This window comes from Rhododendron vialii, chromosome 1a, assembly GCF_030253575.1.
Source record: "Rhododendron vialii isolate Sample 1 chromosome 1a, ASM3025357v1".
In the NCBI taxonomy this organism is placed as follows: domain Eukaryota; kingdom Viridiplantae; phylum Streptophyta; class Magnoliopsida; order Ericales; family Ericaceae; genus Rhododendron; species Rhododendron vialii.
The window spans coordinates 36,144,593-36,166,650 of NC_080557.1; the positions used below are offsets into that span (position 1 = coordinate 36,144,593).

At 40.0% G+C, this 22,058-nt stretch overlaps 3 protein-coding genes and 1 non-coding gene across 5 annotated transcripts in view; 2 read left to right on the plus strand and 2 right to left on the minus strand.

Annotated features, from left to right (window-relative positions):
• Positions 1-37: 37 nt before the first annotated feature.
• Positions 38-7,235, minus strand: LOC131324544 (GTP-binding protein BRASSINAZOLE INSENSITIVE PALE GREEN 2, chloroplastic). 2 transcript variants are annotated; one of them, XM_058356548.1, is made up of 4 exons: positions 7,105-7,235; positions 3,210-4,732; positions 1,663-1,830; positions 38-1,069 (listed from the first exon to the last, which is right to left on the minus strand). In XM_058356548.1, the coding sequence occupies exons 2-4, from the start codon at positions 4,470-4,472 to the stop codon at positions 695-697; spliced, it is 1,806 nt and encodes a 601-aa protein (XP_058212531.1). In that variant the 5' UTR covers positions 4,473-4,732; positions 7,105-7,235; the 3' UTR covers positions 38-694. The 2 variants fall into 2 exon arrangements, with proteins under 2 accessions (XP_058212531.1, XP_058212528.1); XM_058356545.1 differs by lacking the exon at positions 7,105-7,235 and adding an exon at positions 5,288-5,546.
• A 1,777-nt stretch (positions 7,236-9,012) lies between these two features.
• On the plus strand, positions 9,013-9,085 carry TRNAA-AGC (transfer RNA alanine (anticodon AGC)). The gene has a single exon. It is a non-coding gene; the product is annotated as a tRNA-Ala (tRNA).
• Positions 9,086-9,142: 57 nt separating this feature from the next.
• LOC131336164 (formate--tetrahydrofolate ligase) lies at positions 9,143-16,108 on the plus strand. The gene is made up of 5 exons (XM_058371894.1): positions 9,143-9,573; positions 9,807-9,956; positions 12,429-13,604; positions 14,891-15,037; positions 15,578-16,108. Exons 1-5 carry the CDS (start codon positions 9,412-9,414, stop codon positions 15,851-15,853), a joined length of 1,911 nt encoding a protein of 636 aa, XP_058227877.1. The 5' UTR covers positions 9,143-9,411; the 3' UTR covers positions 15,854-16,108.
• Positions 16,109-17,690: 1,582 nt separating this feature from the next.
• LOC131336179 (uncharacterized) overlaps positions 17,691-22,058 on the minus strand; it is a 47,350-nt gene continuing 42,982 nt past the window's right edge. The window contains exon 2 of the mRNA XM_058371921.1: positions 17,691-19,649. Coding sequence (XP_058227904.1) covers positions 18,184-19,401 — 1,218 coding nt within the window. The 5' untranslated portion in view covers positions 19,402-19,649 and the 3' untranslated portion in view covers positions 17,691-18,183. The remainder of the gene's footprint in view (positions 19,650-22,058) is intronic.

A 22,058-nucleotide genomic window follows, 5' to 3' on the forward strand; every position in this document is an offset into this window, starting at 1 on the left:
CGAAGTGCTTGCTTTGATCAACTGAGGATTTTGACAATTGTTTGGAAGATCATGTTAGTTGCGGTAAGATTCATCAATGCAAATAGCAAAAATTTTGGACACCCGTCGTAGAGTTCCTCGTAGAGTTCCCAACATCAGAATGAAATAAACAAATAAACCAAAAATATCAAACCGGCAGCGAAAATCCTTACATCTGAGAAGTAAAAGTTTCTCGTACATTAGGAAATCAAGTCACCAGAGGAGAACACGATGCGAAGACAGGTCGAGCACAAAGTACGATCGGCTTGGTCAAATGCATAACTGGCTAAAATTGTAGCAGGTAAGGGACTACCAGAGCACCGAAAGAGGGCATCACTGTTCGCATGTTCGCCTAATCAATCTGACAATTTGATTTCATGTTACCGCTCTTCCAGGCCATTCGAACAAACGAAGCCTCACCCAAATACTTCTGCACAAGGAGAACCCCGCTAATCATTACTTCCACGCCACAAAACCATTGCTGAATTTTCCTAGTTCTAAGAAAAGATCTGTATCATGGTGTGAACTTATCAAGAAATTGTCTTGAGTCCATCACCTCATCTTAGGTCCCGATCACTTGTAGTCAGCCACTTCAGCAGAACCGAAACCAAGGGTTGTACCAACTTGGGACCAACGTTACTCTGGAAGGTAAAAATATAGGATGTCAGATCCCACTTTAACTGATGTGGGAGTGAGTTATTGGGGCCAAAGCTGCTTCAGCTTTCAAGGGACTCCGCTTCTGCTTCTTTCCACTTTGGCGTTTCAACTTGTTTGAAGTTTGATCAGCTTTGGAGACAATTTTTGAGACCGTAAACCCTGCGACTTCAAAACTCCTCGCTCTATCGGGAATCAGAGAATTGCGTAGAATAACATCAATTCCATCATAAGTCCAAACTCCTAAAGAAGCCTCTCCTTTAAGCCCAATAGCAAACCAACCCAGACCTGCAGCAGCAATGTCTACAGAGCTTGAGTCCCAAGAATTGCCAGAGACACGGAATTCTTTCCTAACCCATTGCCCAAGCTCCTCAGATCGTTTTTCCCCAATTGGTGGCTGGATCAAGGAAAAGCACGTAAGATAACTACAATAGACATTTTAAAAACGCTTGCTAACAAGAACATGCATACAAGGAGCATATCTAAAACCTCAAACCCTCCATTTTCAGACCTGAATTTCAGAACCCACAACAGTTCATCACTCCATTTTCACTAGTTTGGACATCTAAAACATCATCTATATTTTCCTCTCCCCTTTTTTTTTTTTTGAGATCTTTGGATTGATGGAATAAATTTCCAATTTTACTCAAGAAAAATGTCAGTCGATGACAAGATTACAAAGCACAACAGGACATACAAATGGGGCCAGAGAAGTGTATTTTCGGATTGGAAGTATTGGACGATTTGCTTAATTGGAGTCCAAAACTTGCTAAAAAACGAAGTAAAAGAAGGAACTGAAAAAAATAAGAATTGTTTGAAGGAGAATGGTGGCAAAATGAAGTGGGGTCCCGATTAGGCTGCTCAACCTGAGATCTCATTCGTGTATAACCACCTGTGGTCTCCAACAGATTATTGCAGCAGTGATAATTGGAAAACGGGAACTCTCAAGCAAGGTAAATAAAAACTACAGTTGTTAAGTTAAAAGAATACCTGTAATTGACGACCAAAATGATCCTCCAGCATTTTTTGTACATTCTCAGTTTTCCCCATGTGTAATGGAAGGTAAGGAGATGCCCACACGGTGATATAAATAGAATCTGTTGACAATTCCTCTATATCTAACCTCATCAGTCCACCAATATGAACTGAATGCCCTGCCTGTAACAATAGATATTACATAAGCAAGCTAGAAGTATATGATGCAAACTAATTCCTCAAGTAAGTTGCTTTTTACCAACTATTCTTGATTCAAATCTTCAAGTTGATATGTAAAATCGCACCCCAACGCGTTGGTTGTGAGCTATCCAATATAATACATTAATAGCATCCTGGTCTTCTGTTTGACAATAACAGGCAAAAGGAATTTATGTATACAGCTTCACATTGAGTGGTTTTCGCAACTTCTCAAAACATTCATAAATCATCAAAAGAGCCGATGTAATAAAGCATCACACTGGGCCAAATTTAGTGATGCCTGAAACACACCTAGATACTAGCAGTAAATGGAGTATGCAGCGCTGACTAAGCTTTGGCAATATTGCTAATCAATTCCATAATGAGTACTAAAAATAATAATTGGTACATCCATTGGTCCATGGTGAAAAATAATTTTTCTCAGAAACCAATACGCCTTGACATTGTATGTCCGGAAGGTACAAAGTGGAAGAGTATTTTGTCCACCAAGCAAACAAATTGAGAGAGCAAATTATCCACTTCACTATCATTAAAATTGGGCTCCTTTTCGAATGCAATTATGCAAGTGATATAAGGAAAGAACTTATCAGTGTTTCTCACCACTTTTGGTGAGACATGGAAGGGAATTTTTATGAGTGTATCATTTCTCTTCATTCCTTACTTCGAGTTGATAGAGCAACATCGGTCTGCTATTGGGACGTGCTAACCACTAACTGATCAGTACCACTGTTATACCGTGGCAAAATGAAATTGTTGAAACCAAATAAAGTGCTTTATTTTTTTACCAGTATGCATAGATGTGTGGTTCACCAAGAACATATATTTATCGCTTTTTGAGTATGATTTGTCCCTTGTCATGCAAAGTTGTGAATAAATAGCCTTCCTTTCTTTCTAAGCGCTCTTTTGATAGCAAGCATAGCTGTTGTCTCTTGCTATTGCATGGTTCCTACTTCATGTCCCATTTAGGCTTATAACATAATCATCTCACATGCATAAAGAAATGCAGTGGTAAAGTGCTCGCTTTATGAATGTGTGTGTGTTTGAGTCCCCCCACTCCCCTTCTCAAATCCAAACAAGTGACAGGTTTCCTTCTGTCCGTTTTTATCATTCCTCACCAAATCCCTAAACCCAAATGGCTATTCGAGACGAAAAGCAGTAACTTACAAAGTAGACTATGTAGCCGGCCCTTTCGCTGTTTTTTTTAATGATCGGTACTACCCTCTGCTCAATACATCATTCTGGTCTATGATAAGAAACGTAACAGTCTATTAAAGCATTGGCAACATCCAAATCACAATCTCTTCTTGAATCAATCAACAAAGAAAGTTAGAATGCTTACTAACCTTGATTCTATACGTTCTGGGTTTCAACTCCTTGCTAATCTGCACAAGTTTCTGCTCTTCCCTAGTCAACCTTGTCGAAATCTGATGAGGGTGCAAAAGTCCCGGCGTATCAAACAGCTTCGCCTGACTCGGCAGTACCCCCTCAACCCTAACAATCCCCAATGTAGTACCCGGCACGGGCGCCTCAGTCAAATGCACAATCTTCCCCCCAACATGTTTCCCTATCGAATTGATCAACGTTGACTTCCCCGCATTCTGTGCCCCAATAGCCCACACATTCCCTCTAGGACCAGCCAATCCCACCACATCATCAAACAGATTCTTTAACCCCCAATCCCTCATTGCACTCACCAAATGCACACTTGTTATCTTACTAGCCCCTCCCTCTCTCGCTCGGGTCCGAACCCAATGCTCCAACCGAGTCGGAGACAACGAACTCGGCAAAAGATCAATCTTTGTCACCACCAACACAACCCTAGGCACATTTCCCGACTTGCCCTCCTTCCACACGGCGTAATTCTCATCGATGGCGGTGGACACCAACTTGGCCACCTTCTTGGGGAAGGACCCGTCGAAATCCGCCGCGTCCACCACCACCAAAACCACTGTCCTCGCCCCCGCCGTCGAATTTAACTTCCTCCCAACCGTATGATCGAAATCGAAATCCGGCAACAAATTCTCCACCGTCGGATCCCTCACCCTCCCGTAGTGCCTCAGGCTGTGGCACCTGGAGCAAACCACAAGCTTTTCAAGAAAACTAGGGTTAGGGTTTTCGTCGTTTTCGGGTTCCACTAGCTCATTGAGCATGCCCCTTTTGAGGGAATTTGATATCTCGGGTTCCTCTGCAACTGGGTTTCGATCGATGGGAGATTTGTAGTTAGGTGTTTTGGGGATTGGGTTGATGACAAACCCAGGTTGTTTAGGGTCAGAGTATTGCATTGGGACGCCACAACCGGGGCAAATGGGGAAGGGAGATGGGGAGGAGGTGGGTTTTTCGTTGTAATTTCCATCTCTGTTGAGGGGTAAAGTGGTTGTTGGGGTTTTAGGGGGGTTGGTTTGGGAGGAGAAGGGTCTGAGGAGGAAGGGTTGTGAGGGGTTTATTAGTAGGGCTTTGGTAGGGTTTTGGGGGTTGGGATTTGTTTGGGGATAAAAGATTAATGGAAGAGATGCAGGTGCAGGTGGTGTTGTGGTGTGTGTATAGGCGAAGTGAGAGAATGGACGGAGGTGTTTGAGCTTCGATGGAGAGAGTGCTCGGACTATCATCCTCTCCCTCCTCTCTCTCTCTCTCTCTCTCTAAAACTTGATCACCATAACAGTGCTCGGCTGTTTTTTGCTTCAAAAATGCTACACACACAACATCCCCGCACAACAAACTTACACAACGGCTGACATCATGTTGATGTCATCTCAAAATGACGTCGTTTTGTTTAAAAAAAAACCCAGCTGTAATCATCGAAGGTGAGAAACGGAAAAATTATGAACCAAAAGACACAATCAGTAAGCACCACTGCACCTGCACATATCTATTCAAGGAAAAAATGATTTAGAATAGACAAGTAGGATACATCATTAAGAATGACTAAGAATAAACTTCATATGAAACCATCAAGTCGAGTCAAACTTAAGTTAGAGTTCAAGTCACTTAAAATACAACACTCTCCTATCTTCTATTAATGTGAGAGCTATTAACGTTTCCAAGTTAAAACTCATTAATCACTCTTCGAGGTTTTCAACTAAATATAACACACAATCTCAAAGAAACCATTTTAAATACACAACCTGTAAGCTCCAGGCCAAGGACTAAAATTGCAGTCACTGAAACTTCAATTCATCAAGATGGCTGCATGCATTTCTAGCAAGGTTGTGAATACCGTTCCGTACCGGCCAGTACGTACCAGTTTGGAGAGAAAACGGTACTCCAACCATACAATACCGGCCGTTACCGATCGGTACCAGCGATTCCGGACAATACCGGGCGAGATGGTGGTACCAGAAATTTCGGGCGGTATTTTGCTAAACTGATCCAGATGACAACGAGAGAGAGAGAGAGAGAGAGAGAGAGAGAGAGAGAGAAGTACTGTTCGTCGCTTGAGCCGTCATCGTGATCGGAGTTTTGGATGCAGATTTGGGGGTGGTCTGATTGGATTGCCGAACCCACCATCGTTGTACCCATCATCGCCGGAGTGTTGTACCCATCATCGTCGGGGCCTCCATCGTTGCAGGAGTGGTATCAAAGCTCCTCGTTCTGATAGATTAAATTAGGGCTGAAGAGAGGTAGAAACAGAGGTGATTTGTTGGTGGTTCTGAGGTTTGAACTATACACGTGTATAGATATACACATCTATATTGTATTTGCCAATTTACCTTATAACTATTACAAATTACAGTTTAGCCTAAATAAATATATCATATTTTATGCTATTAACCCTACATAACTTCAAATAACTTTTCAAAATTACATCATGCACCAACTTATTGATGGAGCATAAAATAACAAAGCACAGCAAATTGGTCATATACATCATTTTTCTATCCAAAAAAAATTTATTCTAATAAAAAGTAACGTTTAAACATTATTAAGATAAAATGAATTTATTTTATCCCATAATTAATGATAAATATGTATTTATTCTAATTATAATGACTGTGAGAGCGGGAGAGAGGTGAACGCCGCACTGGAATTGGAAGTCGGGGGCAGCAGCAGAAATTGAAAGGAGGAAGAAGGCTTATAAAGGTGTGAAGCCCTAAAATTATAAAAGTACTTAATTACCCCTTATTTTTGAAATGGTTGATCGTGGGCCTTCTTCAAAAAAGGCAAAAGTGGTTAATCGAGAAATGTTTTTCCTTCTTTTCTTTTTTTTTCTTTCTATTTTTGTGAGCACAAATTTGTTTACGAGAATAAAATTTTAACTCTCAAGTTTTGTTAGTTATGGGAGTGTTCATCCTCTTCTCTCTTTTTTTTTTGGATTTACTAGATGAGAGTTATGTAATGACAGTTCTAAAAAAAATTTATGTTATGATGAATTGGATGTCATGAGAAAAATAATGAATTTATAACTGTATATTGGTAATTGTTCTAAATCCAAAACGGTACCGGTATTTGACGGTATCGGTACCGTACCGTACCAGTAAGAAAATCAGTACTCTTGCCGGTACGGTATTTAAAACCTTGATTTCTAGCCCAACAAAAGCAATGCCAAATTGGGTCTTGGAAAAGCTGATTAAAATAGAAAATAGATATGTCTCTATTCTGTAAGGCTCCCACTAATGGCAGGAATTCAGTAGGTAGATGGCATCACCCCACTTCCAACACTTGTTGTCAAGACAAAAGATACCTTCCTCAAGATTGTTAGCAGTAATCGTTAATGTAAGCTATTTCCAGTTGATAAGTTGCAGTCCCCGAGAGAAAAAAGAAGTTATTGAGGAAAGAATAATAGAATAGAGAAAAAGAAATAGAGAGAAACTAATATTCTCTATGAGGGCTTCATTCAAGAGCCATTGATATTACTATTACCATAATGTTGTTAAAACACACCTTGTGCTGGTTTATGTATCATCTCCCGCAATGGAGGACAAAGATATTCAAAAGAAATGCTAATTCTGTAAATAGTAAGAGAGCAGGAATACATGTATTTGGATAACATCGTTACATCAGACATGAGATTACTATATAATTGCTAGGGTGGTTTTGTTTAAGCTTGAGATTCTGTACAACAGGCAGTTCAATTCCATCCCTTTAAGTCAATTTGAATCTAAGTTCAAAACGAAACCCTAATTTTCGACTTAGGGTTTTTTTCCCAACAAACTCAATTTAGGGTTGTTTTTTCTCCAGCAACTCAGCAATCAATTAAGATTTAAGGGTACTAATTGAAACAAAGGGGGGAGAGAGAGAGACCTTCGTGGTGGGGGTAACGTCGTCGCCGTTGGTGGTGGCGGTTGCTGGCGGTGGGGATCGCTGGGGTTGGGTTCTGGTGGTGGAGGTGGCCAGGTGGGAAGCGTGGTCACTGGTGGAGGTAGGAAGCGTCGTCGTCGGTGGTGGTGGTGGGAGGCCCCGCTCTCTCTCGATTCTCTTCTCTAATCGTGAATGTGGGGAAGGAAGGGAATGAGAAGGGGAAGGGAAAGCGTTGTTCGGGACCTCTTTTTTTTTAAAGAGAGAAAACGACATCGTTTTGAGCTGACGTCAACAGTTATTTACTAAACGAGCTTCTTTAATCGAGTCGAGTCTCCTTAACGAGCCGAGCTTTTTTCGAACTAGCTGAACTCCACTCGGTTGTAAACGAACCGAGCTCGGGAGCTACTCGCTTCATTTGCAACCCTCCATCCCTATTTTTTTAATTTCAGTTAGCACTTTTTACTGTTTCAAAAATATTATCTCACTCTGTAACCATACAACCAAAAGGGCAATAGTTAATGAAATTCTTATTTTACCCTTCTATTTTACTCCAATACCACTAACAAAAAATATAAAACAGGCAATTGGACAAATAGTACATTCAAAGAGAAATGAAAAGAGGTGGTGAAACAGCCCCTGGATGGTGAGAAAGGATAATATAAAAAAAGGGATTGGGATTGGTGATGTACAGTTGCTGCATAGCACTGTGTTGCGCATTTCGGATGTCGTCCGTTCAGCAATTTAACGATTCAAATTTCATCTTCACCCATGTTGCATCTGAGCCGTTCAATGCTGAGATGAAATTTGAACCGTTGGATTGCCGAACGGATGATATTTGAGCCGTGCAGCACGGTGCTGCATAGCAGCTGTACAACACCGACCGCGAATCCTAAAAAAAGGATCCTTTCTCACCAGATGGTAAATGGTGAGATTCGGCGAAAAAGGAGGAGGGCCAATTATTTTTGTTATTGTTGTATTTTTCTCTCTATTTCTCACCAAAATACTCAATTCAAGTGAGTGATTTCACAAGTAACCATTATCCTTTCCTCTCTTATCTCATAAAACATTAAAACCCTTCCATCCTATCTTAAGGTTGTAACAGAGACTTAAAAAAATGGGGACAAAGGGAGCATTTTTTGGCAATGATTTCTTTACTTTCGTTTTTATAAATACACTTCATTTCTTGTCTATTAATTAAAAATTTTCAAGTACAGAAAAAAATGTACTAGAAAACATAAAATATAATGTATTCATAATAAAGAAAAGTATGAAAACCAGATTTTTTTTTATTTATAATCAACAAGATGTCAAGTTTGTGCATGAGTGTTGCTATGGGTTTAAGAATAAAAGGGATGATGATGGGTACACAAATTAATGAAGTTTTTAGACTTGTCTTCTCTAATCTTTTTCGATTTCGATTTGGGAATGTGATTTAGTTAGTTGTGTAGTAAAAATTTCTAACCCACTTTGTGCATGTACTATCGAAACTAAAATCTATTTAGTCCTCCCGGCATATCCCTATCAATTTTATTTTTACACGAGTTTTGTTACCGGTATCTCATATATCAAGTTTGAAACTTGTGCTATCAGGTTTTGGATTAGTATTATACCCCTTTGCTTGTTTAAGATAGATCCACAGCAAATAAATGTCTCTTAGGCTCCGTTTGTTTTAAAATATTTTTTCAAATAATAAAAATTTTATTTTTCAATATTTGGTTGGCACATGAAAATATTTTCCAAAACAATGGTAGATTGTTGGTTTAGAGATATTTTACTCCATTGATTTGGTTTGGAGGCAGAATACATTTCATTTTTCTTGTACTCCATGAATAAAAAACAAAGACGAGAAATCTACACTTACATACTTCCACTTAGATATATGATTTCAATTTTCTGCAATAATTGTCAACTGGGGATGTAGCTCAGATGGTAGAGCGCTCGCTTAGCATGCGAGAGGTACGGGGATCGATACCCCGCATCTCCAACAATTAGCTAACTCCCTTTTTTTTAAAAGATTCGGTTGACTATAAAAAACAACACAGCAAACATAATTTGTCTTCGCGGATCAAAAAAAAAAAAAAAAACATAATTTATCTTCCAATCTAGTCACATTTCGCCAGTACCCACCTGGCCATCTCCCAAAGATAAGAGATTATTTGCTACGTTGGAAAGATACTAGATCTGTTCATCAGTGAGTGGATTCAATCCCCTGGTCAAGATTCAGAAAAACTCAGAACAGAAAATCCCAAGTTTCTTTTTTTCCTTTGTCTTTCTGGGTCTTGTTTTTTTATCATAGGAGAGGGTAAGGAGATGAGTTCATCCAAGACAGTGAGAAAGCTCCAAGTGGTCTCACCAGTTCCCGCTGATATAGACGTAGCAAATTCTGTTGAGCCTCTCCACATCACTGAAATTGCCCAAGAACTGAATCTCAGTCCCAATCACTACGATCTCTATGGCAAGTACAAAGCCAAGGTAAAATATGACACTACACTCATGCATCAATACTATCTATTCTCATGCGTGTAATGAGTCTAATGACCTGTTGTGGAGTTTTTGCTTTCTGGGTATTGTATGCCGAGGTGATATGCATCTTGGGTTTGACTCGATTTGTTTTTTTGTGGGTTTTTTTTTTCCCCCCTTTTATTGCGGTGGGTTTGGAATCTAATCAATCTATTGATTTTTGGGTATGTGGGTATTTGTTGTAGGTGCTGTTATCTGTAGTTGATGAACTGGAAGGAAGTGGGGACGGGTACTATGTGGTGGTTGGAGGAATCACTCCAACACCTTTGGGAGAAGGCAAATCCACAACTACTGTTGGTATCTGTCAGGCTTTGGGAGCTTTTCTTGACAAAAAGGTCGTTTTTGTATTTACCATTTATTGTCTCATTCTAACGTATTTTGCTCTTGATGTCCATTTGAATGCCACATTTCCACTTCCTATTATGACAATAACAAATTCAAGAACCCTATTCGGGATCCTGTTCGAGTAATTGTTTATTAGTTTACGGTCCAGATTTGATTGGTTGAGAACTGAGCAAGTAATACATTGGAGTTCCTTGATATTTATGACCATATGCTTGGGTTACTGAGAATGTTAGTGGGTTAGTTATTGATGTATGTATTTTTGCATCTTCAGATAGTGATGGGCTGATGGCTTATGTGTGAACATTTGTGGAACTTACTGGAGAGAAATGTTTCTCTACATTGGTATCCCCTTGTAAAGATAACAGATTCGATAATCATTGACGCTTTGTGGAGAACCGGTCATCTTAAAGTATAAAATATTTTTTTGCTCTTTATCTAAAAGTAAGACTTTATATTGCCTTTGTTATTCCCAATAGTAAAGAACAGTGCAGCATATATTCTTTTGGTTAGTCTGTTTGTAAGCTCTGTTCACTTGAGAGTCGTACCTTTTTATGTTAGAAAATGAATTGGATTGTTGAATTGTTGACTACTAACTCATATGAGAGCTTAAGCTTACTGCCTAGTAGTGAGAGGTGTAACTTCTGTCACCATCCCATGTCCCAACGCCCCTCCATGTGCCGTCGTGCATGGCCAAATTCTCATCTGGGAGTGGACCAAACACGTTCAAATATTTAATTAGCAACCAGATGGCGAGGTTTGGACACGTGATCGAATGTGAATGATGAAGTTAAGATTTAGTGTAAAAGTTGTTCTTGTGTTTCAACTCTCAACTTACAGAACAAGCTCTTCTCCATGATACAATAGTATTGTATCACCCTATATGATATGCTGACTTTCTTGCTATAAACCGGATTTCGGTTTATTGGTTAAAAGTTGGATGCGATTGTGACATGAGTTATATATTCCCAAAATGGTAACTTGAACTTTTCAGTGGTAACTTCCCAGTAATTGTATGTGGCAGATGGAAAAAAATTTGTGTGGTTTCCTGCCAGTGAGATTTTGTATCCAGAGTTTAGATCCTTACACTTCAATCCATGTGGAAAACTTAAATATTGGTGAGAGCTATGTCGAGTTGATTGAGAGGCCATTGTGGCAAGTAAGGTTTTAAATGGTGATGTCAATTGCAATCTCCCTTGAGAAAAATCAAAGGTCAGCAAAGACCTCCAGATTCCAGAATACATAATTTTTTGTTCTTGCAATTTTCTCTCTGTGTGAAATTCCAGCTTTTGAGATTGCTGAATATCTAATCAAGTTCAGGTCAGTTTACCAAAGGTGAAGATCTTAATCCTTATAAACTGAAAAATCGTCTCTATAAGTGGTGGGACTGGCATTTTTCATCTCACGTTCCAGTGCTCATGAAAGGGCAATATTGAAAAGCCTGTTGTTGTAATGAAAAATTGACAGGAGAAAAGTATAATAGCGAAATATGTAAAAAAGACAAAATGAGACGTGTAAAAAAATGACTACTGCATTGTCATTCAGATTCATTCATTGGAAAATGTATCTGAGTAGTCTTGATAGGAAAACCATTCACCAATCAAGGGATTGTGCCAAAACCAATCCCGTGTTCTCTTCTTCTTTCAATATTGTGCACATTATCCCTCAAATACTCATTACTTGTTGCTTCAGTATTGTCATTCCAAGTGTCAATGGAGTAATAGTACAGGTTAGTTGCCCCAAGCTTGTGGTTGTGCCTTTTTATGAGACTATTTCACACTTAAAGTTTCTGAGTCATCAAATCCAATTTTGCATACCATGTCTTATTTACAGTTTAAGTTAGCTGGTCCCAAAATGATTAGCGGTACATTGCATCTTAATACGCGAGTCCTAACTTGTTTCTGCAATTTTGTGGTCGACATGGTCGTTCATAATTTTCTGGTCATACAAGTTTCTTTTAAGTGCACTACAGAATGAACTGTTCAAACTTGGATGTATCATTGTAAGAGACATTCGCTCTCCATATGTATTCTGCTTGCTTCCAAAATCATTAAGACAATTATTGTACTTGGATATTGTAAGTTGACCTATGAACTGTTTGATGATGGAGAACACAACCCCAAAAAAAATCAGCACTTGTATCCGAATAAAGTGAAGTACAGAAGTAGGGTACATGAATCATTTTTCTCCATTCTGCTCTATGGAGGCTGTTTATTCTATTAAGTTGAACAAATTCATATACTTTTTTTTTTCTACCAAAACATCCCATGTTAATTTCTTCTCCTTCCCCCTAGCATTGCTATTAGCGGTGATTCTGTTGCTTCTCTTAACTGTCACATCTACTGGCCGCTGTTGTTTGGAGAACTTACAGAAGTGGAATATCTGCTTATCTTTGTTTTTTTGCTTCAATTTCTGCTAAGGATAAAAGTAAAACCACTGGCTAAATTTTTCTGGATTAACATTAGGTTGTCACCTGCATTCGTCAACCTTCGCAAGGACCAACTTTTGGAATCAAAGGGGGTGCAGCAGGTGGTGGTTATAGCCAAGTGATTCCGATGGACGAGTTCAACCTTCATCTGACGGGTGATATCCACGCCATCACAGCTGCAAATAATCTTCTAGCCGCAGCCATAGACACACGAATTTTCCATGAATCTACCCAAAGTGATAAGGCTCTTCTCAACCGGTTATGCCCTCCAAACAAAGAAGGTAAACGAAGTTTCAGTGACATAATGTTTAGGCGTCTTAAAAAACTCGGCATTTCCAAGACCAAGCCCGAGGATCTTACCTCACAAGAAGTCAAGAAGTTTGCTAGACTTGATATAGACCCCGATTCCATCACGTGGAGGAGGGTTATGGATATCAATGATCGGTTCTTGAGGAAGATTACTATTGGTCAGGGTCCTGAGGAAAAAGGGATGGTGAGAGAAACTGCATTCGATATCTCAGTTGCTAGTGAGATAATGGCGGTTTTGGCCCTCACGACTTCTCTAGCCGATATGAGGGAGAGGCTTGGAAACATGGTGATTGGAAATAGCAAATCCGGAGAGCCCATTACCGCCGATGATCTTGGTGTTGGAGGTGCTTTAACTGTGCTCATGAAAGACGCTATTAACCCCACTTTGATGCAGACTCTAGAGGGCACCCCCGTTCTTGTCCACGCTGGTCCCTTTGCCAATATTGCTCATGGGAATTCCTCTATTGTGGCTGACAAGATTGCAGTAAAGCTGGTGGGACCAGGTGGTTTCGTGGTTACAGAAGCTGGATTTGGTGCTGATATTGGTACCGAAAAGTTTATGAACATAAAGTGCAGATATAGTGGCTTAACACCTCAATGTGCCATAATTGTTGCGACAATAAGGGCTCTGAAGATGCATGGGGGAGGCCCTGAAGTTGTGGCGGGGAAGCCTCTTGACCGCACTTACATAACTGAGAATGTCGGTCTTGTTGAAGCCGGTTGTGTGAATCTGGCTCGGCACGTGTCAAACACAAAGGCTTATGGTGTCAACGTTGTGGTTGCTGTTAATATGTTCGCTACAGATTCAGAGGCAGAACTGAATGCAGTTAGAAATGCTGCATTGGCTGCTGGGGCCTTTGATGCTGTGATTTGTACTCATCATGCACACGGTGGAAAAGGAGCGGTTAGTAATTCATTCCTACTACAATTTCATTTCTTTTTGAAATATATAAGGAATTGCCACAAAATTGGATATCTGAATAGTTAAATTATCTGCTTCTCTTGCAAGAAGTTTATAATTCTGGGTTTGGGCAACATCTGTTTCCCTTACTGTATTTTGATGGTCCAATAGAATAATATGAGGTGGCTTTTACTACCTTAACGTTCTTCGAGAAATTGATTCTGTTGTATCTACCATTACTCTCATGGAGATTTTCAGAGAGAGGTAGGGAGGATGGAAAAAGATGGCTGGTCTGGTTCAAAAGGAATGGACTTCTCCGTGGGAGTTCTTGTCCTTCGGTGTATCTTCGAAAACTAACCTACTATAATCACAACCCACTTCCCCTTTTCTGAGAAAGTCCCGTCTCTGAAACAGTTATATTACATCTCCCTTAAGAAATGATTGTGTGACAAAGGCAATGATTGTGAATGATTCATTTTCAATAAAATGCCCAGAACATTTCCATTTACGGCCAAAATCTCTCACAAGTATACTGTACTAGCACCTTTAAGAAGAAATAGATAATGTATGGTTGCCATTGTGAAGCGAAGTTCCACATCGCCTGGGTACAAAAATTGTATGAAGTATAGAAGTGTGACAACTGACTTCAATAGCTAGCTTTTGGGTTTGAGTTCTACCCAAGACCATGTAACATGGTATCAGAGCTAGGTACCAGCCGAGTGAGCACGTTGCAGGTGAGGGAGGGTGAGAAGCAAGGTCCCACATCGCCTGGGTACGTGAGGGCACCCTCACTTCAATAGCTAGCTTTTGGGGTTGAGTTCTAACCAAGATTGTGTAACAGCCACATGGGCGCTTATTTTTTTTACTTCTATCACTTAATGGTTGCTGCAATGTGAGAATTTGGCTGTGGTTGGTTTTCTTTGAAATCTAAAGCTTAAAAGGTAATTGTTATCCTTTGGCTTTTGAGGTTGTTAAGTTAGGTTACACGGTAGAAAGCTTTTTTGTGAATGAAATATATGCTATAGTATGTCATGTGAAAACAGGAGGTTAGGTTCTTTGGTTTGTCCATTTCGAAAAGGGCAAACTTCACTTTGACCCCTTGTGTTTGGTACTTGGCCAAACAGAACAACTTTGGTGCTAAAGAGTTCAGATCATATTATGCATTGATGGCTTGTTGCACTATGGGAACAAATGAAAGCGAAGAGATCTACAATGTTTATGTTACACTTGTGGTAGTACCAACTATTGGGTTTGCTATGGTGATGAGCTAATGAACTTGAGATTTTCAGGTGGACCTTGGCATTGCAGTTCAGAAAGCATGTGAGAATGTTACACAACCGTTGAAATTTCTATATCCTTTGGATATTAGCATCAAAGAGAAGATAGAGGCAATCGCAAAGTCCTATGGTGCCAGTGGGGTAGAGTACTCGGATCAGGTAACCCTATAAAAATTGTTTTTACAAAGTGTTATAGATCACTTGTACATGCAACGGCTAATGCATAGTTGTTCTATCATAAATTTGAACACCAAATATGTTTCCTGTGCGAATGACTAACTAAAAATGTCTGAGACTCGTACCCTTGTCCCTTGTTCAATTGCCAAGGGTACTTCATGCATATCAAGAAGTCCATGTGACATAGGTCTGGAGCTATGAAATTCCGAACTTTGCTCTTTTTTGGTAAGCGATTAGTTTCGTTACCGAAAACATAAATAGAACAGTGAAGCTCAAACTCACATGGGTCACAAATCACGGCTAGAAAAGGCTACGACCCACACCAGAACATATCTAGCCCAAAGGAACCTTGTCACTACCAGAGAGGAAACATGCTAAAGACTTTTTGTTCGACTTAGCCTTCAACTAATTTTCTCGAACAGCTTCTTACTTTCTCCCCTAGTGGAGGAAGGATTCTTCTTCTTCTCAACCGTACAACCTTGTCATTGACATAAGTTCCTTGTACAAATGGATGATTACCAGGCTGAGAAGCAGATAGAGATGTACAGCAAGCAAGGGTTCTCTACTCTACCAATTTGCATGGCGAAAACACAGTATTCATTCTCCCACATTCCTTCTGAGAAAGGAGCCCCAAGCGGTTTTGTCTTACCAATCAGGGACGTAAGAGCAAGCATTGGAGCTGGATTTATTTTTCCCTTGGTTGGGGCAATGAGCACGATGCCTGGGCTTCCCACAAGGCCTTGCTTCTACGATATCGATATTGATACCACCACTGGGAGGGTTATTGGTCTTTCTTGAAGCTCATTTATCCGGACAATGTTCATTTTGTTTTTTTGTGAGTATTTGTAATAGGTACACCAACTTAGTGTATCTGTTTCCTTTCACGAACATGTTAGAGCCCCAGAGCCGCTTCTTGTGTGGGCTCCCCATGTTTCGTGAGAGAAACAAGTACACCATGCCTGTTACATGAAATACCACCTCCATGCATCCATGAAATCCTACTGGGATTCTGTCTTTGGCAAATTCATTGAATAAAGCTGAGTTTCAAGTCAATTGCATTCGTGATTTTCCTTTTGGGGTACTATTCGTGGTGAGATTGCACATTCTGTAGAAATGAAGACTGTTTCAGAGATTGAAGTTCCACCTCTGTTCTTGATTCGTGTTTTGGTTTGAAACAGTTGCAGAATGTCCAAAACTTTCACGCAGGACAAGTCATATAGTACGGAGTATTACTCAAAGTCCAGGAAAGTAAGCATCTGCCTCCACATGTATGTATCCACTGTAAATCACTATACCAACTTAGTTTCAGCTGCAAAAGAACAGTGCTGTTTGTCGTAGTAATATTTTATCGTCCATGAAATCCATCCCAAATAGTTTCTGATAATTTCCACAACAGCTAACGTGTGGCCTTGCATTGGGCATTCAAGCAGAAGTAGATTACTAGCAAAACAAATTTCAATTAGCACACTAACTGGATGCCTGAAATCTAAAACTGAAATCCAAATCATTCTACAAGTGAAATCTAAAACTTGAAACATGCACATGCATGCACACGCGCGCAGAGAGAGAGAGAGAGAGAGAGAGAGAGAGAGAGAGGGAGGGAGGGAGGTCCGAGGTTCAAACTCAATGTCATCTCCCTCGTAAACCTCTGTAATGGCATAAGAGTCATTGTATAATAGCTTTCATAGTAACTATTACGACAAGCTCCTCCTCCATCTTATCCTCTCGTTCAGTCACCTCCTCTACATTATGAGGGATGCAACCTCTCCTCTATCTCAACTCAGTAAAGGAATCTTCAAGGTGAAATCATCAAAATGTTAATTCAGTTAACTTCTCCTCAGAATGTCAATCTCCACACCATAACTGGAGATTATAATTACGTAAAAACGACACAGAGTACAAAATAATCTACCTTTTGGCCACCTTAATTGAAAAGAGAGAATTCAATCTTAAAATGTCTACAATCTAGAAATATTCAAGGTTACTTTCAAGATGACTTTCCATCTGTCAATCAAGGCTTCCAACTACCAACCAAGGTTAAACCCAAAATACTGTAGGTTTTTAAAAAAGAACATCAGACTAATCTATTTCAAGCCTCCTAAACCTTGTAGTCAAGATGACTACACAATCTTGTGAGTCAGCTAAAAAAGATCAATGAGAGGCACAAATAGTTATTGCTAGAAAACAATTTTGACAGGAAGTATCCCTTTGCAAACGAAACATGGAAGAAGGAGAGCATTCAGTGACTAAAATCACACAGAGCCTATCCAACATTCACATTCATCGATGTGTGACTTGTGTACTGTACTCATATCCACAACCAGCTAATAGCTCAAAGTTGAAGAAAACGTAAAATGATGCATGCTTTCATCCAACTAAAAAATTCAGAGCTAATTGTGCTCCACAAAGGACCCAACAGCCAAAGTTTGGAGTGATAAATGGAATGGAACAAGACAATAGATTCATAGCTAATAACCAGGAAATCTAGAACCGAGTAGAAACTTCTTCCTTACTCGAGACATAAATCAAGATAATACATTTACAAGCATTACAAAAGCTTTATGCATGTAAGCTGGCCATTCAAGACAAACAAAACAGCACAATTTGGAAATAGATGGGGGAAGCACTTGTACATAAAGCAACTAGGAATAAGTTTTCAATTCAGACGTTTATTGAACAATGCAAAGATTACAAATTCATGTGATTAACAAAAGAACCCTCCAGCAGCAACAACACAGCATCCCCACCCCACCCAATAGGGAAAAGAAAGGGATACGAATATAATGGAGAAAAAAATGATCAAATCCCATATTATTAGGGAAACTGATTTACCAACTGGATGATGACAATGGGGAAGTAAACCAGTCCTCTTCTTTCTCATTAGATCAACAAAAAAAAGAAAAAAAAAAAAGGAAAATCAAACAGGTTAATCTACTTAGAGCACATATATGGAGCTATGCACATATGGGTGACGCCAAGGTGTAATCTACCGAGTTCAAGATTATATCTGTTCAGGGGAGAGACTCGCATAAACGCGGGACAATCAGTCAAGTCACTGTCGTCAATGCTCTTCCCTGAGCAACCACATTTCCCAATTTTCCATCCTTCTAATTGGTCTTCAAAATCACTTAATGTTCTACATGTACAGATTCCTCCATATAATCATCCCTAGCAAACTCATTCTCTCTCATCTCCTCATTATTCACCTTTTTCAAATCAAACTCCCCACCCTCTTCACTATTCTCTTCCACCTCCTCATTATCATTATTCTCCTCTCTCGAACGGATATCCTGTTTCCCCTCACTTTCATTTTCAGAAGCATTATCAACCACTCCCTCATTAATTTCTCCAACTTGGTTCTGCCTCTCAAGACACACCAACCTCCTCCTCAAGTCACCCAACTCCCTCTCCATTAAGAAAACCCTCTCCTTCAAAATCAAGTTCTCCTCTTCCAATTGACCTATATGGGTATCCTGATCTTCCACCCTACTCTCCAACACATTGTTATAATCCACACCGTAATTCGGACAAACCATCTCGAACCGGCTCAAATCATGATCCAATCTCCTCTCCACCTCCACATGCTCTTCCACATCACTCTCGCTCGACGGCCTCGACCCTCCTCCTCCTTCCTCTTCTTCTTCCTCCTCCTCTTCGTGCCCATCCCCCTCATTACTGGGCGATGATCGAAGCCTAATCAACCCCTTCATTGACCCGTACCCGTCCACTCCCCACTCCTCCTTCGCCATTTCCCCCAAGACCTCTCTCGATGGTGAAAAATTGGGCGTCGGTAGTACTGCCGGAGTTACGGGGCTAGGCGAAACGAATGCCGCAATCCCACCGGACTTCTTGGCCCTAATTATAAACGAGGTGGTGTTACGTGGAGCATAAGGGGCAAATCTGTCATTCTTCTTCTTCTTCTTGTTGTTCTTATTAGGGTAAAACCTCCTAGCCTTCAAACGGTTCATATACTGCAACTCAATAACCGTTGAAGGCTTGGAACCGCCGCCACCAACACCGGTTATGGTCGCTGGCTTTTCCTTCCTCCTACCGTCTTTCCTCGCGTCGTTTTTTCCCTTTTTACCCTTCCAATTGCGTTGTTTCGATGCGAAGCCTTGCTTCTTGTTGATAGGGTTTGGAAACCTCATCGTGTCCATCGAGGCGTGCGGCGGAGGAGGAGGAGGATGCGGTGGGGGCCACATCCCGTAGCAGCTCCGACTCATCATCAACTGAGACTGACTCAAAGGATGTATTTGGTTCATGAGTTGAGACGGTTGAGGCTGACTCAAAATCTGTACCTGTGGAGGTTGTTGGTTCATCATCATCGTCATCACCTGATCGTTCATGCTCTTGAAACCGCGCTCGAATGACCGGAGTGAAAAACGCGTTAGATCGGGTTCCAATTTCAAAAAAATTTGAAACAAATTTCCAAATGGAGCGCGAACAAGTAACGGCTATGTAACGATAAAAAAAGAAAGCCCTGGAAAATCTGGGGAGGATTTTGATTATATCGCCGAAGGAATAATCGATTGTCGGTTCAAAGCTCAACGGCAAGGGCGATGCGATTTGCCGATCATTTCAAATTCTCTCAAATCTCGATTTCTGATTTTAAACGAATCTGCATTGCGTGGTGAGATAAAAATGAAGCATTGGTGGCCTACTTATAGAAGATGATTATGATAGAGTGAACCGTTGGATCTTAAAGTTGGCAACGTACGGGTGAGATTTGAAATACGTGTTCGTTTACACGCGTCGTTTTTTTTTTTGATCCGCCACGCGTCGTTGATTCGGTTGTCTATAAAACTGCAAAAAGTCTCTGAGTACATACAGGTTCATACATAGCGTACATTTGCGTTTTGGACCAATATCGGATTCCAAAAAAAGTGATCTGAGCCGCTTATTTTATTTAAAAAAATTTGTTTAAGGTTTCCATAAAATAAAAAAAACTCAATCCAATATCGGCAAAATTGTTTACAAAATATCTACTTTTGCTTCATAATCCAGACATAATTTATAAAAAAACATTTGATGTTTCGTATATGCTTTTATCAATTTCAAATAGAGGTTTTTTTTTTTATCGAGGGGGTACTCGGTCATTGTTCCGGTCCGATTTCAACCGCTTTCTAAAACATATAAACCAGAAACCGAACCGATTTTCAAAAAATAAAATTTTTAAAACTGGAACTGGATCGAAATTATTCAACCGGTTTGAAAATTTTGATCCGATCCGATCCGATTTTTCCAGTTCAAACCGATTTTCCAAGTCTCAGCTAACAGCTGTAATCCTTATGGCATAGGAAATCTTAATCTTTCTCGGCCGAGAGTGGGTTTCTTTTATAGACACAGAAAAAATCATTTATGAAGAAAAATAGGGCATGTACCAAGTTATGAATTCATCATCAAATCCTAATTTTTTGTAGCTGCGTGGATGTGGCCATGGCCGTGGCAGCTATCTTATACTGCAGAAGCCTGCTAACACTATCGATGGCGAGCTTTCACAATTCCAATTAGGAAAAACAATGATCAAAATTTGATCTAAACAGAGAACTTTACTACTATCTTATTCGATTAAAACTCGGTCTATACAAATGCAACCAATATATACACTCTTATGCAGGACGTTCAAATTCTATTTGATCCAGAATAACCACAAAAAGACCCCTTGAAACTTCAAATAACGACTAACGAGAGCAATCATTATGTAAGTACCTTGAAAGTTGAAACCGATTCAAATTGGAGTTGGACGAGACCCAACCAAAACCCCTGGTACCTAGGGTTATTCACCGGTGAGGTCTCGTGCGTGCGTGAGAGAGAGGACTCCGGCTCCTCTCCAATCCCCGTTTGATAACCCTCCAAGGGGTTGGGATTGAATTGGTAGAGTGGGGGTATTATCAATACCTTGTTTGGTTTCCCAAAAATGGTCCGGACTATCAATCCGATGGGATTGCTAATACCCCAATTTGGGGGTATTGTTAATACAATCTTGGAGATGGTATTAATAATCTCATCCCATCCTCTCCTCATTATCAATCCCTTCTCCTACCAATCTTTTCTATCAATCCAATCCCATCATCTAATCCCATCTCAAACAAACATAATATTAATAATCACATTCCAAACAAACATACTCATTATTAATCATTTCTTATTATCAATCCCTTCTCATTACCAATCTCAATCTTAATTCTATCTCCTTACGAATCACATTCATCTATCACTATTATCAAACGGGGCCTTAAGGCTCTGTTTGATTGGAGGGATTGGATTAGGAAGGATTATAGCTATGGGATTATTAGTCCGGAGACTAAATAGTCCAGGGACTATTTGGTAGTTAATTCTCCCTATCCCATGTTTGTTTTGCGTATGGGATTACAAGATGGACAAGTCCAATCCCAACTAATATTGCCCCCAAAACAATTTGCAAACCCACCCATTCTTATATAATCTGTTATATAATTTTTTAAACTAACTTACTGTTCCATTCACACTGTGAATTTCACAGAATCTTCAAATGGTTGAAAAAAAAAAAAAAGAGTTGGTTTTTTTTGGGATAAGATAATTCGTTTGCTTAATATCCGTGCGGACGGTTTTTCATGCAAGATCTTTCCGAAGAAATCCTTATTGACATTCTCAATAGACTCCCCGGTAATAGCGTGTTGGAATGTTGAAAGGTATGCAGGCAATGGTTGACTTTAACTTCAACACCTAGTTTTATTGAGATGCATTGTAAGAGAGCCGCTTTACTTCTTTTCGTGCAATCTGTTGACAATGCTGAGAAGATGGACATGTTTATATTTGACGGAGGAGCTAAACCGAATTAGATGATCGAGAAAACGGGGGCCAAATTTATGCACTCGGAAGTGCCGCAAGTGCCAGTTCTTTCTGGATCTTACAACGGGTTGTTTATGTTCCGTCCGATATCTCCAAGTAGTTTAACTTTTGTTTGCAATCCTCTCACAAGGGAAAAAGTAACTATAAGGTCTCTGGTTCATCCGGGTGTTTT

Bases quoted from the DNA above. Each gene is read 5' to 3' on its own strand.
- LOC131336164 (XM_058371894.1), top strand. From the start codon at position 9,412: ATGAGTTCATCCAAGACAGTGAGAAAGCTCCAAGTGGTCTCACCAGTT. The intron at 9,957-12,428 runs GTCGTTTTTGTA...GATTAACATTAG, and splicing joins GAGCTTTTCTTGACAAAAAG to GTTGTCACCTGCATTCGTCA. The intron at 13,605-14,890 runs GTTAGTAATTCA...TGAGATTTTCAG, and splicing joins CACACGGTGGAAAAGGAGCG to GTGGACCTTGGCATTGCAGT.
- LOC131324544 (XM_058356548.1), bottom strand. From the start codon at position 4,472: ATGATAGTCCGAGCACTCTCTCCATCGAAGCTCAAACACCTCCGTCCA. The intron at 1,831-3,209 runs GTTAGTAAGCAT...CTATTGTTACAG, and splicing joins CCAGAACGTATAGAATCAAG to GCAGGGCATTCAGTTCATAT. The intron at 1,070-1,662 runs GTATTCTTTTAA...TCCTTGATCCAG, and splicing joins ATTTTGGTCGTCAATTACAG to CCACCAATTGGGGAAAAACG.